This window comes from Plasmopara halstedii (genome assembly GCF_900000015.1).
Source record: "Plasmopara halstedii genome assembly, contig: Scaffold_1594, whole genome shotgun sequence".
In the NCBI taxonomy this organism is placed as follows: domain Eukaryota; phylum Oomycota; class Peronosporomycetes; order Peronosporales; family Peronosporaceae; genus Plasmopara; species Plasmopara halstedii.
In genome coordinates, this window is record NW_020188505.1 from 462,442 (window position 1) to 480,615 (window position 18,174).

General features: G+C 45.9%; 6 protein-coding genes across 6 annotated transcripts; 3 read left to right on the forward strand and 3 right to left on the reverse strand.

Annotated features, from left to right (window-relative positions):
• Nucleotides 1–3,670: 3,670 nt before the first annotated feature.
• Nucleotides 3,671–4,103, reverse strand: PHALS_01870 (uncharacterized protein; the record flags this gene model as incomplete). The annotated part of the gene is made up of 2 exons (XM_024716345.1): nt 3,671–3,944; nt 4,048–4,103. 2 exons carry the CDS (start codon nt 4,101–4,103, stop codon nt 3,671–3,673), a joined length of 330 nt encoding a protein of 109 aa, XP_024581953.1.
• Nucleotides 4,104–7,835: 3,732 nt separating this feature from the next.
• PHALS_01871 (glutamate-trna ligase) lies at nt 7,836–10,454 on the forward strand (the record flags this gene model as incomplete). Its single annotated transcript, XM_024716347.1, has 1 exon — nt 7,836–10,454. One exon carries the CDS (start codon nt 7,836–7,838, stop codon nt 10,452–10,454), a length of 2,619 nt encoding a protein of 872 aa, XP_024581954.1.
• A 128-nt stretch (nt 10,455–10,582) lies between these two features.
• PHALS_01872 (cation diffusion facilitator family) lies at nt 10,583–11,917 on the forward strand (the record flags this gene model as incomplete). The annotated part of the gene is made up of 2 exons (XM_024716348.1): nt 10,583–10,605; nt 10,663–11,917. The coding sequence occupies 2 exons, from the start codon at nt 10,583–10,585 to the stop codon at nt 11,915–11,917; spliced, it is 1,278 nt and encodes a 425-aa protein (XP_024581955.1).
• Nucleotides 11,918–12,290: 373 nt separating this feature from the next.
• PHALS_01873 (coatomer subunit zeta-1-like) lies at nt 12,291–12,831 on the reverse strand (the record flags this gene model as incomplete). The annotated part of the gene is made up of 2 exons (XM_024716349.1): nt 12,291–12,487; nt 12,552–12,831. The coding sequence occupies 2 exons, from the start codon at nt 12,829–12,831 to the stop codon at nt 12,291–12,293; spliced, it is 477 nt and encodes a 158-aa protein (XP_024581956.1).
• A 107-nt stretch (nt 12,832–12,938) lies between these two features.
• On the forward strand, nt 12,939–14,320 carry PHALS_01874 (WD40 repeat-containing protein; the record flags this gene model as incomplete). The annotated part of the gene is made up of 4 exons (XM_024716350.1): nt 12,939–12,981; nt 13,050–13,313; nt 13,372–14,155; nt 14,218–14,320. 4 exons carry the CDS (start codon nt 12,939–12,941, stop codon nt 14,318–14,320), a joined length of 1,194 nt encoding a protein of 397 aa, XP_024581957.1.
• Nucleotides 14,321–14,620: 300 nt separating this feature from the next.
• On the reverse strand, nt 14,621–16,262 carry PHALS_01875 (conserved hypothetical protein; the record flags this gene model as incomplete). The annotated part of the gene is made up of 6 exons (XM_024716351.1): nt 14,621–15,006; nt 15,070–15,157; nt 15,223–15,405; nt 15,476–15,622; nt 15,694–16,044; nt 16,110–16,262. The coding sequence occupies 6 exons, from the start codon at nt 16,260–16,262 to the stop codon at nt 14,621–14,623; spliced, it is 1,308 nt and encodes a 435-aa protein (XP_024581958.1).
• Nucleotides 16,263–18,174: the final 1,912 nt, after the last annotated feature.

An 18,174-nucleotide genomic window follows, 5' to 3' on the forward strand; every position in this document is an offset into this window, starting at 1 on the left:
ATACACATCTAAAGCGTTTACATAGTGTACCGCCATGTCATTGTCAAGCCCAGTTGAATCGTGAATTGAGCGGCATGTTTAAATCGCCGAGCACAAAGTGCGTCCAATCGTCCTTGTATTTGTTGATCTTCAAGCACGCGAAATACTACTGGTTTTGTGGCGGTTGACAGCACGCACACTATCTGAATGTAGATGGAGACAAAAAGACCACCATTTAAACAACGAGGTACCGTTCGGGATCAGACAAGCGTGGCAGTCTGATAGCCAAGTCAAACCCCGGGATTTCGGAGCGCAGCACGGCCACCACTCCAATACTTCGCCCGCGCGTGAGTCTATACAGCAGCGAATTTGGGTCAATAACAAAGCCCTAGAGTGTAAATCTCAATGGATGGAAATTAAACGTCAATGAAGTGTTGTGCGTCGCCGTACTTGGTTTCTTGGACGCACGACACCAACTGCTTCGACAGAAGATAGTCAATGAAGCGATGGCTGTTACTCTTGATGCCATTCGTGATTGCGGTTAAGAGACTAACGCCGTTCTAGGCGTGCTGGGTTGCGAGGACTTAAAAAACGGTCGGCAAGGCGCTCGACACTAGCCATCTTCAGCGACCCAGGTCTTTACCACCGACGTGGATCTGAAGAAGTATCCTTCTTCCGCTCGAAGAGCTTAAGAATCATCAAGCGAGTGGTCATACCGTTCCACCTTTCGCCACTATATCCTGCAATGAAGCCTATTTTTGACAACAGCAACATGAGCAGTGTGTTGGGTGCAAGAAGCACGTATGGTGTGCCAGAATATACCTGACCAGCCGACTCACGAAGTACTGGATCCAGTGTATTTTCTACGTCTATCGGAGCGGTCGCCATCAAAGCCATCCAGAACAAATCAAGAGAAATCGACAGCCGCGACACTTCGTAATCTCATCGAAATGCGTCTATAATGTGCTGCAAGACTTGAAATGCTCGCGCGCTTCGATGATGACCGCCAAGCCCATCTAAACCCCATTGATTGTTTGTAACGTTTGTGTCGTCGCCAAAAATTGTCGCACACAAGACGCGGTAGATAACATGTAGTTGCGCGAGCTCGGCGATGTCATTGCCTTGGATCGTCCTTTTGAGCCATAAGACGCTGCTGAGCGCAAGAGATTTCTCGAATGGCTTCTTCAAGATGTGGTCAGAGCTTGTGGCGTTTTTGATGAGCTTGACGATGCCACTTTTTCTCGCTTCCTATATCACGAGGCGGACAAGCAGCGTATTGAACAGTGCCGTGTTCTGGTCTTTCTGCATCGACTCAGTCATAATTAGCTAAGAACAATTTCTTATACTCGCTTCGGTTTACCGCCATCACGATCCATGTGTGGATCCTCTGGATGAAGAACGCCAATCCGGTCAAAGTTTCGCCGATTTAAGGCGCTTCATATTGACAGTCAAATTCTGCTTGCGCTAATCATACTTCTTGCCAGCCGTAATGTCCTTCATCTCGATCTGAACTCCCATCGACTGGAGAGACTGATAGCAGTTCACATGGCAATTCCGCCTGAAGGCTGTGTAATCTGATTGTAAACTGCCGATGTTTTCGCGACGGCACTTCTTTTTCGAGATGGTGGTGAGAACATCGGCTTTGCCGCCGTTCTTCAAGAGCAGCACTGGTAAGATCTTCGACGTGCTCTTCAGAATATCCCCTCTGGCAAAAAGTAGGATCAACAGCATGTCATCTTGAGTGCTAGGAATCAAAAGAAAGTAGGCTGCCGGTAACTGGGCTTGCCATGCTGAGTCCAGCCAGGAAGCTTCGCATAATTTTTCTTGATTTTCTTGATAGCTTGATAGAGCGAGGTCTTGAACTTTTTGAAAGTCGCTCGCGCGGTAGCTTTGTATTGCTGGTTGTCTCGGTGTTACAGGATTCTGTGTGTAGGAGATAACTTTACAAAGGCTTGCGTCATATGAATCGTTGCTGGATGACTTCTGTCGAGAAGATGTCTTCGCACATGCGCTGTCACCGCATTGATAGGAAACGTGGCTGCATAGGAGATGCTAGGACTGGTACGGCGATTTTTTAACGTGGGCGGGGTGAAGCTTGTTGTCAAAGAGGGCATTGATCCGTTCATCATCAGCGATAAAAAGATCATGCGCACGTTGTCGAGATGATACAGGTCGCGATGTTAGCTTTAAGGAACGTATCGTAGATCAAAAGAGAGAGAATGACTGGCATACGATGATGGAAAGTTATCACGTCCGTATTCGTGACAGAGTCGAGATTTTAGATGGCGAGTACTGAGTCGCGAGAATCTTCCTTAAATACGAAGACGCCGCCCAAGATGTTAACCTTCGTGCGTTCGAGCTTTGGGCACGCCTCGTATGTCTTCATTTGACTTTCAAATCACCACCAAAGAGTTTCGATACTTGGCCAATCGCATGCAGTCTGAACAGCATTGTAAGATCGTCATTGTTGGGGGATTCAGCAAGCGTGGCCACGATGCAACACGATGATCGTGCATCCAGTGGTAAGTACCATGTCAACTTGGCTCCTCGATCGATGGGAGAAGCGTTTCACGACCAGTCACGTTTACTTGTGTGCTGGTGCTCGATCAACTCGATGCCATAAGCGAGCGGCTTGGGGTCTTGGTGCAGTTACGCTTTGCTTCAGCCTCGTCGCGATGTATGGTCTCCTGTGCATAAGATTTCATCCAATGTCGAACGCATTCGGACGCGTTTCAGCATGGACTATGGGCGGCAGCATCAGCGGCAGATGCATCAGTGGCAGTCACATCAGCGGAAGCTGCAACGTCGGCATGAAAATGAGCGAGTGCAGCAGCGACATCTTCGTTGTCGAAAGTAGAGCTGGTGACGTCAGCTGGCGAGTCTATCGGCTTATCGATCTCCGAGGTGATGGCTGATGGCACTGGGAGCGGACGAAGGTGACGATGGAGGTGCGGAAGAAGAGGTTGGGCGGCTTGGTGCCAGCTGATATTAGCAACTTCCTACGCAGGTCCAATAATGAATGATTGTAAGCTGTTCATCAGATTGCAGAATGATCACGCGGCACGGCGGTGGAGGTATCTATCAAAAAAAATTTACAGCGTCGAGTGAGCTGCAGCATCGCTTGTGTTAGTTGTCGAGATGAGTCAAAGCCGTCTTTTGTATGTCTAGCCTGACACTGAACGCCGACTGGTTATTTGGTGCAGAGACTAGCGTGGTCACAGCTCCAGTACAACACGGGTGGGTGGGAGGCGGCTGGAGCAGGAATGATAGCAGCGACGGCGATCAAAGCAGCATAAAAAGGTGTAATTAACGTCGACTTGGGCAGCTGGAGAAGCTTCAAATTCTACTTCTTTTGAAGAGTTGACTTGAGGGTTAGCCAGCAAAATGCGAAGGTGACCTGAGTAAGTCGCTTGATCTGGCTTCGGGAGGTTTCCTAGAGGATCGAACCAAGTCAGCCAAAGATACGCCACCAAAGTATTTGATCAATCACACCCAAAACGCGTGATCTCCTACCAACCTGAATACAAATGGGTGTGGATAGTTGGGGACTGGAAGCCTTAGTGACCGTAAATGCCCAATATTTTAATGAGGGGTACGAAACCCGGTCTCTAAACGTGCTGGATAGCTACCAGCATCCCACGGTATAGAAACCTTGATCCCAACGTTCGGGTTCCGGTAGCATGAATCTCGGTTAAGTAAAGCACACATCAGTATGGATTCGTTCAGTGCCGCGATATTTGCCATATTCATTCATAGTTTCGAGCATTGATCCATTTTCTTGCAGAACGTATCTCCCAACAGACACAACCTTGGTCGACCTTCTGAAAGCCTTCGATTGTTTTGTCTGGGACGTATCAGACATGATTCGGATGCGTTTTGGATTTAGGAGCAATTTTTGTCGCTGAGTTCGAATATTATTGTCAGGCACCCTGATATCCCTGATCTTTGTCGGCCGACCATTCGACCTATTTAAACTAGGCGAAGGGGTCCGCCAAGGAGGCCCACTTTTACCAGCGCTATCTGAACCCTTTGATTAATATTATACATAATGTTTTTGCGAGCTCATACTCAGCGATTTGGACTCTGCAGTCGAAACACTCAGCTTTCAGCTTTGCTGATGACATCAGCGATATTTGAAGTTCCAGCTACACATGCCGTGTAAGTAATTTTGGCTGGCAGGACTCTGCTTAATCTCTCTACGTGAGCAACAATCTTCCAGTATGCCAAGTAAAGAGCACACAGTGTCAGTACAACCCGAAATGTGTCAAACGTATGGATCTAAAATCGCGTTTCTGGGCTTGCAGACAATGGTGCGTGGGGAATGTCAAGATCTTGACCCTAAGGTTCTGGTGAGAAATTGTCTGACCAGTATGCTAAGGGGCACTTCGCGCACAGTATGATGTTTTGCTCCGGCATGCAGCTTCACGGTTGTGACATCTGAAAATTTCCAATTTACTGGATCGATTACCCGTGGGTTATCGCCTCAATCGAGAAGTATGTTTGTGCATACCGATGATGCCTGAACAATTGAGTCACAAGACGACTACATGTTGCTGGCATTTGACAGCGCTTGGGGCATCACCAGCCACTCCCAGAGCATCCCGCTCGAAGTACTCACCGCTGTCAGAATATCAGAGCAATTGGTAATATCCATTGACCAAGTCGAGTGCGCTGTACTTTGTGTAGCCAATCATATCGTTCCGGACAACATCCTTACTAGAAAATGGCGTTTGTGTCAAAATGGAAGCGTTTAACTTATCATAATCGCTCACACTTGCCGTTTGGGTTCCGGGCCCAAAACATGAGTGTTGAATGGGATGACTTACTCTCACGCACCATTCCTACGTCGTGCTTCGCACGGAAAAATGCGTCAATGACGTCGCTCTACTCCTTGGGCAGGGGCCACGTGTTAAGCAGTATTTGGTTCCCGGAACCAGGTCGATCTCATGACGCACACCTCAGTCCGGAGGAAGAGCTGACGGCGGGTCCTTGGAGACGATGTCTTGAATTTTTTTTTAAGTATACTGCGGATCCGAGAGATTCTGCAAAATCGACAATCCACTTTGTGCGTTCAGGACCCTCTTAGTGTCCTTCACGATAACTTCATCCAGAAGCAACAAAAAAATAATCTCCTCGTTCGGTAATATAATGATCACTCCGGTTAAATTGCCTTCCTTCAAGGCACCGCCTAACTCCTCGAAGGAAATCTTGTCCAGCTCAAGAAGAGCATCCCCCGTGGGGATATTGCCGCCGCCGTCTTTCTCTCCCGTCATATCATTGGCAAAGGTATATAGCTGTTGGCTATCATCCACGGTAAACCCATTCTGGGTCAGGGTCGACGCCCTGCGTCTTGCATATATCAAACGGCTTTGCCGTCTCCTCCTTTAAAGAGATTACGTCTCATTGAGATCACTGGGAACACGCACTCGGCGTCGTCCAGTGTCCCCCACTCCCTGCTCCGTCGGAGCGTTAAAGTTATTAACAACATCCGACGAAGAGCTGCTATTCTCCACAGTCCTCGTTCAGTGAATAACGTGCTACTCCACGCGCATCAGAAGGATCTTGCCGTCCAGGATGCTTCGGAACTCGTCCGACCATGCCATTCTTGGCACACAGCAACTGCTTCGTAACGTGAGCAGTGCTCAATGGTCTACGCGACACTCCTTGTGCATCACAAGGGCCATGCCCTTGATGCCTCGGCCCTTGGCCGACCATGCCACTATTGGCATGCAGCGACTGCTCCAATACTCGAGCAGCACTTAGTGAGTTTCGTGCCACTCCACGTTCAGCCCGCGAGCACGCTCGGGCCTCTTGTCCAAAACACCTTCGGTGTTTGACAACTCGGATACTCTGATATCGAGAAAATTGACCGTTCCGGTCCAGTGCCCGCACCGATAGCACTTCTGCTTACTAGCAGAAGTGAATTCATGACTCACCAAAGCTCCATTAGCAGAGGTGCGCGTAGCGCCGAAAGTCTTCAACCTCCAATCAATCCATGATCCATGGTGTTCCAACCATGCCATACCAAGGATGAGGTCATACGTTGCATCCAAAACTAAGACTAGACAGTGTTCCACGCTGGTAAAGTCAAGGAACTTGGCACCGAGGTCCACAGAGGCCCTTGGCACAGTGACACAAGTCCCCACCGCTAAGCAAACAGTGACGGTATCACTCAACCGCGCTTTCAGCACCTCAGCATACAGCAGACTTCCTTCAATTGTTGAGTTTCGAGCATAATTGGCCGACGCCCCGGAATTAATAAGAAAAATCCATGGCTTCTCAAAGCCCTTCACGGTCGATTTAACGACCAGCAATCCTGGCTTACACACACGGTTCGTGTTCACGAGCACGGAGCTCTTAGGGCTGGGATCAATCTCCTCGAGGCTCAACAGAACTTAGTTCACCTAGTTGGGCACCCCGCGCCTGCTGAGTGTTCGCGTTTTCCTGCGACAGACCAGATTGGTTAGAAGCTGGACGTCGGTTCGACGAGCCTTACGCGCCTTGCATAGGGGACAGCCAGTCCGAAGGTGACGGGTGTCTTCACAGATAAAAAACCGTCGAGTGTTTAAACGCTGCTCAGCAGCTTGGACCTCTCTTTTTCTCTAGCATATCTGAGGTCCATTGGCTCAGGCTCGCTCGACGATCTCTGAGCGTGTGCATTCCGAGCAAATTGTGCCGAACTGAAGATGAACTCGGCATTCAATGCCACGTTCATCGATTCTTCAAGCGAAGACGGATACACACAGAAGACTTCCGTTCTGACCACGCCAGTGCAAAGGTCCTCCATAAAGGCAGGAGATTCTCTCCATCCTTACCCTTGAAGGTTCTAGCGCTCACCATGAGCGGAGGAGTCATCCGTCGTCGACGGTGGCGTCTTGGACGCAGTTGATGCCTATAGATTCTGCTGTAGGTGCTCTAACAGAGCATTTTAAACGCGCTCTTATTGTTTTGGGACCTTGCGAAACAAGGTTTATTCACGCGCTCAGGCCAAGCAGGGACATCAGCTTATTAAGCACATCCTGCTGCCCTGGGGCAAATAGGAGTATAGCTCCATCCTCACAAAGGTTCAGTCGTAATGACGCAGGCGTTTATTGACTACGAGTGCTACCAAGTGCAGCGGGGCTGCCGTAGCTCTTTTCTTAGAGGAAGTTATGCTATGGTCACCGACCTTACTTTCTTTACAAGAATCAGTACGAGTGTAGTGAGTCGCAATCCCCTACCTCCAGAGTACTCAAATACCTCAACCACGGTAAAGACGCTCTTCCGTTCTGAATTAAAACTGTATTTAATTGTTTAGTTGCGGTAGAGCCGCCAATTTCTAGAACCTTAGGTTTTCCTATTAAATATAGTAATACCTAATTAATATATTAAAACCAAATTAATATGCATTACTACTGGCAATCCTGCCACGTAGTGGCTTCTTGTTTCGGTGTAGCCATGATTCACCTACTTGTGCAATCAACACCTATGTACGGTCACACCATCTTGTGTGACCCGCATTCATACAAAAGTACGTGTAACCCCGTTCAGAAAGTAATTTTGCGTATGGTTATGTGCCGTACCGTTATATCAGTACAATACAAACAAAGCTCCTTCATCGGCACCACTTACCACCTTAAGATACAGACTGCGATCTCTATTTTGGCGCGGGGATATCTTCACCACACCGTCATACAAATCACAATATTTTGGGTCTTGTAGTTAATTGAAAAATTTCACAAATATCAAATTTAGTATTTTCAATTTACCACAACTTGGTGTACGGATGGTGTGGCACGGATTGTATTCAAGAAAACCGGTTCAGTACCGAAGAACGCTATCATTTGTGGTTCTGGAGAAGCCTACCCATCGAGATCATGGCGACAGAGGATGAGTTGACGATGCAGATTGCCGCCGCAGGTGACAAAGTACGTGACCTGAAGGCAGAAAAAGATGCTGACAAAATCGATCAGATGAAAGAAGCTGTGGCTCATCTACTCGCGCTAAAGGCGGAATTTAAGAAAGTAACGGGAAAGGAATTCGGTCCACCGCCCAAACCTAAGAAAGAAAAGAAGTCACAAGTGGACCAGATTCAGTCTCAAGACCCATCTAAAAAGTCTAAGAAAGAGCTGAACAAAGAACGCAAGAAAGCGCAAAAGCAGGCGCTCAAGACTGGTGGAACGGACGAGGATTCTGCCCCTACAGAAGCCCCTGTAGTGCCGACAGCTCCTGCTAGCAACAAGAAGACTCTCAAAAAGGCAGCACATGCTGGAATTGAGCTACCTATCCCATCTTCTGAAAATGATGGCGTCATTGTCTTTTCCAGTGCTGGCCATCTCCCACGTGCTAGTTATGTCGTCGCTCAGCTTGTCAAATATGCGCCAGGATTTTGCAACTTTGGGCGTGATGCTGCTGCCTCGGCTGTCATACCAACACTCACATTGGCAGATGGTCGCATAGTTTCGGGTGATTTTGCCGTTGCACGATACTTGGCTCGTCTTAAGCCTGAACTGGGTCTATTTGGTGTGGCTACAAAAGATGCTACCGCAACAGAGACTGCCTTACCGCCTTCCCAGATTGACGCGTGGCTGGACTTTGCTCTCACGCGACTTCATGCCAATATCGAAGACGACGGCGGTCTTCAGATATTGGATCGTGTGCTCAAGACGCAAACGTTTATTGTAAAAAATGCACTTTCACTTGCAGACATTGGCGTGTGGGCTCAACTCGCTCCGTTGAAGAAAAAAATTGACTTGTCCTCGTTTTCCAACGTGACGCGCTGGTTGGCACACTTGGAAGCACAGCAGACTCTGTTCGCAAAAGCTGATGGCTCACTTAAGGCAATCAAGCCTATAAACTCACCTGCTTCGACGGGAGCTGCGGCTAATAAGGTGAAAGATACGGGTGGCTGTCCTCCTCTAAAAGATGCAGTGGATGGTCATGTTGTGACGCGATTTCCTCCTGAGCCATCGGGTTACTTGCACATCGGCCACATCAAGGCTTGTATGTTAAACAATTACTACGCACGTCACTACCATGGAAAATTAATTCTTCGCTTCGATGATACAAACCCAAGCAAGGAGAAAGATGAGTTTGAACAGAGCATAATTGCCGATTTAAAACGTGTGGAAGTTGTACCAGACATTATAACATACACGTCCGATTACTTTGACAAGATTGCAGACTTTGCTCGCACGATGATTCGGGAAGGTAACGCATATATGGACAATACACCGCAAGAGATTATGCGAGACGAGCGTATGGAGGGCATAAACTCCAAATGTCGCGACCAAACGCCAGACGAGAACCTTGCACTATTTGAAAAGATGCTGGTAAACGCATCGGACGCCCAAGGCTACTGTTTGCGTGGCAAGATTGATATGCAAGCAAAGAATAAGACTATGCGAGATCCAGTTTTCTTTCGATTGAATCCAACGCCACATCATCGTACAGGAACCAAATACCAGGCCTACCCAACGTACGATCTTGCGTGCCCGATAGTCGACTCGCTTGAAGGTGTGACTCATGCACTGCGTACAACCGAGTACAACGATCGGGACTTTCAGTACCAATGGGTCCTCGACACACTCCGTTTGCGCAAGGTGATAATCCAGAGTTTTGCACGCATGAATTTTGTCTACTCGGTGCTATCAAAGCGAAAACTGCAGTGGTTCGTGGACAATGGCCACGTCGAGGGCTGGACAGATCCACGGTTCCCAACGGTACAAGGTGTACTGCGTCGTGGTGTACAAGTGGAAGCATTACGTGAGTTTATATTGAGCCAGGGCGCTTCACGCCGTATCACGGACATGGAATGGGACAAGTTCTGGACCCTCAATAAGCGTGTTTTGGATCCAATTGCACCTCGTTACTTTGCAATTGCTTCGGAGTCAACGGTACCTCTCTTGCTCACAAATGTAACGGATACAGTAATTGGCATTCCAGTGGCGCGCCATCCAAAGGATCCAACAATGGGCAATAAGATGGTACGCTTTTGCAGTAAGTTATTGCTCGAACGTGATGACGTCAACAATTTTGTCGAAGGCGAAGAAGTGACACTTATGCGGCACGGCAATATGATTGTAAAAAAAATGAATAAAAATGCTGATGGTATGATCACAAGTGTTGAAGCTGAAAACTATCCAGAGGGGGATTTTAAGAAGACAAAACTCAAGGTTACGTGGCTGGCTGATGTGCCTGATCTTGTACCGCTCATACTCGTCGAATTCGACCACTTGCTCAATAAGCCAAAACTTGAGGAAGGAGACAATTTTCAAGACTTTCTTACCGACACAACACGTGCTGAAATGCACGCTGTGGGCGATCACGAGCTTCGTAATATGAAAGAAGGACAGGTTGTTCAACTAGAGCGTCGTGGCTATTTCCGTGTAGATAGACCATATCTGTCGGATGACAAGCCCATTGTCATGTTTATGGTCCCTGATGGCAAAGTGAAAGCCATGTCCACGCTATCGACCAAGCTGGCGCACCGATAAGTGCTACCGATAGTAAGGACTTTATAAATGTCCAATACAATCATCTTTTGGAACTTATGTATGGTACACTAATCGATGACAAAAAATAAATATATTTTTGGCTTTGATCGAGCAGCAACACCTCGGGTATGAGATCGCACTTACTGCTTCGGTAAGATGAAGAAACTTTATCATTGATGTACGCCTGACTCATATAAATATATTGCAGCTGTTATTTAAGTAGGCGGTACGCACTCACGCCACTGTACGTAGTAAACGCTCGAAAAGAGAAGTGTGGTGCTCGTTGCTGGCAGACTATCGCACATCGAGAAGTGCATTTGTACCGTCGACCAATTGCAATTTATAGGACCTCGACACAGCCTAAGCTCGGGTTATTCACTCCAACACAGCGATGGCATGGTCATAGCCATCGAAGTACTGATGAAGTAGAAGGTACAACAGATGAGCAAGCATCAAGGTTAAAGCTCTCAGCAGAGGATATGAAGACAGCCGATCGCATCACATGGGTTGGCATCTGGTTGAATGTGGTGCTAAGTGGATTTAAGGGAGCTGCTGGAGTAGCTTTTCACTCATCGGGGCTTTTAGCTGATGCTGCGCACTCGATAAGTGATCTTGTGAGTGATTTTGTGACGCTTGTGTCGCTCAAGTATTGTGCACGACCACCTGATGCCTCCCAACCATACGGATATGGAAAATACGAGACAATGGGGGCGCTTTCTGTCTCATTACTGCTTGTAGGAGGGTCGCTAGGGATTATGGTGCACTCTGTGGATAGTCTTTTGGCGGTGATACAACCAATGACTGTGATATCTCCGAAAGAAGTAGTCGAGATGGTTGAAAAATTAGATCCTGATATATCAAAAGCAGTGGAAGCGCTTGCCAAGTCCCCACACTCACACGCACACGGTTTGGTCATGCATCCTGCTGCGTTGGGTATTGCTGCGATGTCTGTGGCTGCGAAGGAAGCATTATTTCGTACAACTATGAACATCGGACGTCGTGTGCACTCAAGCGTACTAATTGCTAATGCGTGGCACCACCGGAGTGACGCTATCACTAGTGTTGTAGCATTGGGTGGAATTGGATTGAGTCTCGCTGGCTTCCCACTTTTTGACCCACTCGCTGGCATCGCAGTGGGTGGAATTGTCCTAAAAATGGGTGCAGAAATGGGCTGGACAGCAACAAAGGAATTGTGCGATGTTAAAATATCTGAAAACATTATCAAAAAGCTGGAAAAAGCTGCGGCCGAAGTAATCGAAAATAGTAACGGTGATGTGCTACAAATTCGTCAGCTGCGCTGTCGCAAAGTCGGTCGTCATATTTATGTGGACCTTACATTAGTCGTGAGTGATGGGTGTGATGTACATCAAGCTGTCGAATGGAAACAAAAGGTGAAGAGCGCTATGAAGAACCAGGTGTCGCGTGTGAAGGATGTTGTTGTGGAAATCGCCACGTTCCACTAATTGACTGCTACGCGAAGAATTACGATGTCTCTCGTGGTAACCATGAACACCGCTTACTTAACTGCTTCAGATCTTTTTGAAAGCTTTTTAAATAGAGACTGAGTTTGCTACCATCATAGGTCAAAATATTTAGGATGGTTGCGATGAGCTTAGAATGTACACAAAAAAATTAATATCACATACTATATAGAAAGCTAAATAATATTATCGTGAAATGAATGGCAATGTCATTGCTTTCAAGATTAAGAGAAATTACTCGCGTTACGAATGATTTAAAGTGTCATATTGAAGACGCCGTCGATGATACTTCGTCTAGCTCAGAAACTTAATATTCAATGTCGGCTACAAATACAACTAATGGCTTTCGCATCGTCTACTTTGATGGGTATGGCTTAAGTTTAATCATTTGATCGATACTGACCTCATCTAAATTTTCCAAATGACCTTCCTGCACCATTTCATCAAGCGCGACGACCACCTTGGCATAATTTAGTAGCAGACTAGCCTCCGTGAGTTTTTTGTCCAATTGAGTCATCAGCACCGCTTGCAGCACTGTCATGATCTCGTCCACTACAAAGATTAATTAATGACCATATAAGTCTGCCAATTCTATAAAATACAGGCTGAAACGCACATATTAGTTCATCATATTCCTCATTACCCGATAGCATCAAACGAAGCTCTCCAATCTGACGGACAACTACAAATTGCGACTCGCACACGATTAGTTGACTTTGAACCGACGCAAGGTCGACTTTTGTCTGTCGATCGCCCCAGAGATCGGGCATTTGTTTGCAGATTTGTGCAAGTTGTGCCTCATATACTTGCCGATCTTTCAGTGTCAATTGTGGTTGAAAATATCGAGATAGCAGCACGTAATTGGCTTCATTACCGCAGATTAAGCTGTGCAGCATGTTAGTTGTGCCTCAGATGGTTTTTGAACGTTATTTGATCCAATAGAATGCCATAACCCGAGACACTGAGCCAATTAACACGGTTTATTCTTAGTGCGAAACGACGCATGCATTTACGATCTTCCAGTGGAGAGACTTACGTCATGGATGGTAAGAACGCAGCGTTATGCAATGAAATATATGTATTTTGGATAAAATAAGTTTTTTTAATGGTCTAGAAACAATTAAGCGTTTGGCGCCTAGCGTCACCATTAGTGACTGTCCTTCTGAGGTCTTTTGCACAAGGTTTTCACCGGATGGGAAATTCCTAGCTGCTGGATGTGGCGATGGAGCAATTCGCGTATTTAATGTGCACGATGGCGAATTATCATACACATTAATGCAGCCACATAATAGTTTTGGCTTTGGATTGCCATGCACTGCGATTCGATTTCGTCCATTAACATGTGCTACGAAGACTAAAAATGTTTTGCTTGCTGCGAGTACGTAATTTATATGATCAAGAAAATTTTTTTCAATTCTCTCATTATATTTGTCCAGATTCCGTCGGATCAGTGGAACATTGGCATATCACGTCGGGCAAGTGTTTAAACGCCATTAGCAACGATAAGAACCAGCTGTACGCTCTTGACTATCGCTCAGATGGAGCAATGTTCGCTACGGGAGGAAAGGACCATGCTATACGAGTTTACGACGAAGCGACAAGAGTAGAGATTGCGTGCATGGATTCTGGTCACGGAACTCTTACTGCAGGTCATTCAAATCGTGTGTTTTCAATCAAATTTGCTCCAGAAGACGATAACACTATCATTTCTGGAGGATGGGATAACACGCTTCAGATCTGGGATCTACGCGTCGGTCATTCTGTGCGGGGTATTTATGGCCCTCATGTTGCAGGCGATGCAGTAGACATGAATTTACGTGGAGAAATTCTTACGGGGTCTTGGCGTCCTGAAAACCCGTTAGAGCTATGGGATTACGGATCTGGCAAGCGCATCGTGTCTGTGCCGTGGAACCAAAGCGTTCGTCGCTCAGAGCCCTGCTTTGTATACACAGCGCAGTTCTCGAAATCAATAAGTGGCCAACAGCTCATTGCTGCAGGAGGCAGTGGATCCAACGAAGCCAAAGTTTTCAACCACGATGTCAACAATAAATTAATTGGTACAATCGCGGGCCTAAGTCACGGAGTCTTTTCACTTGACTTTTCTGCTGTCGAAGACAAAATGGTTGTAGCTGGAGCTGACGCAGCGATACGCATCATTGACATTTATGATCACGTATTTAACGAAAAGGGTCGTGAGCGACCAACAACTCCTTCAATCAGGTTTGTCCATGTCGTAACTTTTAGACTACCGATCTATACGTTGTACTTATGTATTTTTATAGGAATGCTGTTCTTCCGACTGAAAGTATGACGCGTTTGGCATCTCCAACAGACATACTGAAAGCGCCATCCTCACCACTTCACAGAATGGCTGTAAATGATTAGTTATCAGGCAAACGCTCACGATGATTGTAGTACGTGTTAACACCGTTAAATAAAGCAGGCACACTCCAATGATCAATTCGAATTGCAACGTGTATAATTCGAGTTTAACTTTGATGCGCCTTACTCAGTTGTATTGATAGTAATACTACAAATTGCCACTCTCACATACTTTTTGCCTCTACGGCAATAGTGCTACTTTAAATGCACCTTCCATCTTTTACCGCGGCGACACTATATTCGACTTCTATTATCATATGGTAATCTTGAATTCATGATCTCATGATTTCGTCATTGATCACGTCAAAAGGATCCACTGTACACCGGGAAATCATACCTTCGTGCACTGGAACCCGACCACTGGTCAGCGTCAGCAGGATGTCCATTATAGTGACCTTTGTCATCACGATTGGCTAACCCATTCAGCTGCCCAGAGCCACGTCCACTTTGGTCAGGTTTTCGTCCACTAGACGGCGTGTAACGTAGCGGTGTATGCCCGCTTTCGTGATCATCGTAACTTTTTCGACTGAACGTGCTATATGAACGGCCCTGGGGTGAAAGCGGCATAAGCGCGCCAAAGTGACCTGTCAAATGTGCACGGTGGGCCGGTGTTGTGTGCTCAACATCATTCAGATCATTGCAATCTCCTTCTCCGTGCTTTGCCAGCAGATAAATACCCATGATAATAACTGACAGTCACACATGAAGTTTTGGTTAATAACACAACGCCATAAGAGAAGAAACATCCTTACAGGCGAGAGCAATGGGTAGACAAATCCAGTCGAAAAGCGAAAAGTGGGTATACTTTTCGTAAAAAACGACGCCACCAATGACACTGGACTGAACGAAACGGAAAGAGCGAAGTCAGCAAGTTTCATAATTTCGCAGAAAAAACATTCACGCACACCAATCCAGAAACATTGAAACATGGGGAAAACACTGAGTGTATCCCCCGCCATAATAGCGCGATTTAACAAGTCAGTCTGTAATACCAGCGTGCACATCATGCCACCCATAAACAAATACGTCGTAAAGTAGACAAATTGATTTTCTCCGCTCAACGTTAAAATCAGCAAAATTGATGCACACTAGCATAAAAGAGTATAATGACAATCACATCTAGGCCATACGGAAAGAGTCCCAAGACAACTTCATTACCTTGGCCAATAGCACCGAGAAGGAACCGAAGATACCTGACGCTGTAGCATACATAAATGGCAGCAATCGGTATTTGTTCTCATTTAATGCTTTAGGAAGCCTCATAATAGCTTCAATTTGTCCAAAAATGCCACCAAGCACGACAGTCTAAAGTAACATCACAAAAATTCGTCTATTTAAACCTGGATAATCCATCACGTGTCTACAAATGTGCTTACCATAATGCCTAAATAAATAAGAAATCCCAGCTGATAGAACTGTTTCTCTAGCTCCAGTAGTGACATCTGCTCATCTGGTTCATTGGCCACTGTGCTAAGTACAACGCCAATGATAATCAGCAGCGTGCCCACAACATCTGTTTTGGTCAAGATTTGGCCCAGCCACAAATGCGCAAAAAAGACATTTGCTAAAACCGTAAAGCCACCACCAACAGCCGCTACAAGCGCCTGAGGAGCAAAGCCCAACGCTTCAAAGTCCCCAATTGCGCCTAAAGCGACTAATACGAGACCAGTGAGCCACAATGGACGTGTGTAATACGTCTGTCGCTCAAACACGGGTTTTTCTTCTTCCTGGTAGGACATAGTAAATCAGCTTCGAATAAAATCTCAACAGCAGAGCATAGGAGACTCCGTACCTGAACGTGGGAGAGTTTTTGCACATTCACACCAAGGTTTGATAGTACAGCCGAGACGATAATAATGATAAGCCCAATCCATTTTCCTTGTACGTTGTCAATGTCGTTGTTACTGTCCATTGCAGCGCTTAGGAAGCGCGCTACGCCTTCCATTAACGTCTGGAGAGCCAGCGGTTGCAAGATCTGAAATTGAAACGCGATATTTCAGTTAGAAACTGATAGACGATTGGGCTGCTAAAGTCAAAGTGAGGCTTGCCGCAACACTGGTATTCTATGTTGCTTCAATGAGAAGGCGATTATCAAAAGATGGACGAAATGTAATGTCGCGTTGTTGTGTAGTAATGGCGATTGTACGCAGTGCACGCTGGCTATAAAGGCCATTTAATATCCAGGCACGGAGTCGCACGTTGCAGTCGAGATTTGCCATCATCATCATTAAAGGTTAGGCTACAGGACAGTCATATTCCATTGTTCGTGATAAAACTTATAAACAATTATATGTACTGAATCAAAACCCTCGTTGTCAACATTACCTTCTTTACGGGCTTCGCTGATTTAGAACATGTCGCAAGTTGTAAGGGCTTACGCATAAATTGTGTTCTGGCACATTCATCACCGTAATGCGCTTTTCAATACCTTAACCACGAATCTAGTCAGAAAAGCTCGGTTCACGCCTCGTTGACACGATAACATCAAGTTAAACAGCGAGTTTATATCTGTAGCAAATATGCACTTAGTTGCAATTGTGATATCGACGCGCCATTAGCCACATAAAAAAACAAGTAATGACACATTATGAAATGTGTCAATAGATGGTGAAGCTAGCTGATTATCGATTGACATAACTAAAAAGGAAGTTTAAATCTTGCCTTTGAGGTGTAACTGGTCAATACACAATACTCCTGCTGCAGGTAGTTAAGCAATTGATTACCACTAATATCTGAAGTCAACGAAATGTTGATACTGATAGACTGATAGACTGATAGAAGTAGAATTATTTTAACACTTTGCCTCAACTACTACCTCGAAAAAAATAGTAATAGTCCGACCCTAGCAAAAACATAATGCGCTCGAACTTTTAGTAAACATAGAGAGATCATCCCATCTCAGTGTAGGATTAATACGATGATGATTTATTATAATCATTGGCTTAGACGACAATAAACAGCCTAGCAGAGTAGTGCGAGGAATGTACAAGCTGTCTTACAGTTTTCAAATGTAAAGTTCATGCACCGCAAGATAACACCTCGAATACACAGCTCGAAATCATCTTGCTCATCTTTACACTCATTGCATGAGAAAGTAGAGAGCAGAACTTGCAGTTGCTGTCAAGTTGTAAGAATTCAGTGCCGGAAAAGATTGCAGAATACCTAATGTGTTGGGTGACAGATAACAAATACAAGAAGCCCAAGTATTTTTGCTCTTTTATGTTAAGTATGATTAACAAAGCGAGTGTGACGCTTCAATAATGAATTCACGGAGAAAACTTTGACTGTCGAGGTCGGCCAACTTAGACTGAAATTACCGTGTTGTGTCTGCTCTGTAAAGTACAGCAACCGATCCTGAGTTCAAGCGGTTAGTCACTTCTGGGACTGGGAGATATCTGGTTTGATACCCATATATTCCAACCGAAGACATGGACGAGCAATCACATCCAAAAAGTGCGTCTGCTCCGCCAACTCGCCCCCGTGATATTGTAGTGGACTGGGAGCCCTACTGAATTAAAAAGCCCCAAAGTGTAATGAGGGGTACGGAACCAAGGGTCGGATTAAAGCATCCTGCGCTAGAGAAAGAATAATCCTAACGTACGGGTTCCGGCCGCTTAAATCTTTGCAAAGTAAAGCAACCGACATTGGGCTCGGTTAAAATGCTGTCTATTTGCCACATTAGACTAATCTGCGTAGCTTAGACTGACAATCGACTGAATATAAATGCTACAGTACGATTGATGAGTGATTGTCGAGAGTGGTCACGTGTCCAGAAGTAATGGTCGTGGTTAGTTGAAGATGATTCTCTAGGACGGACTTGTAATGACAAAAGCAAAATTCGAGTGTTTATACCCCTC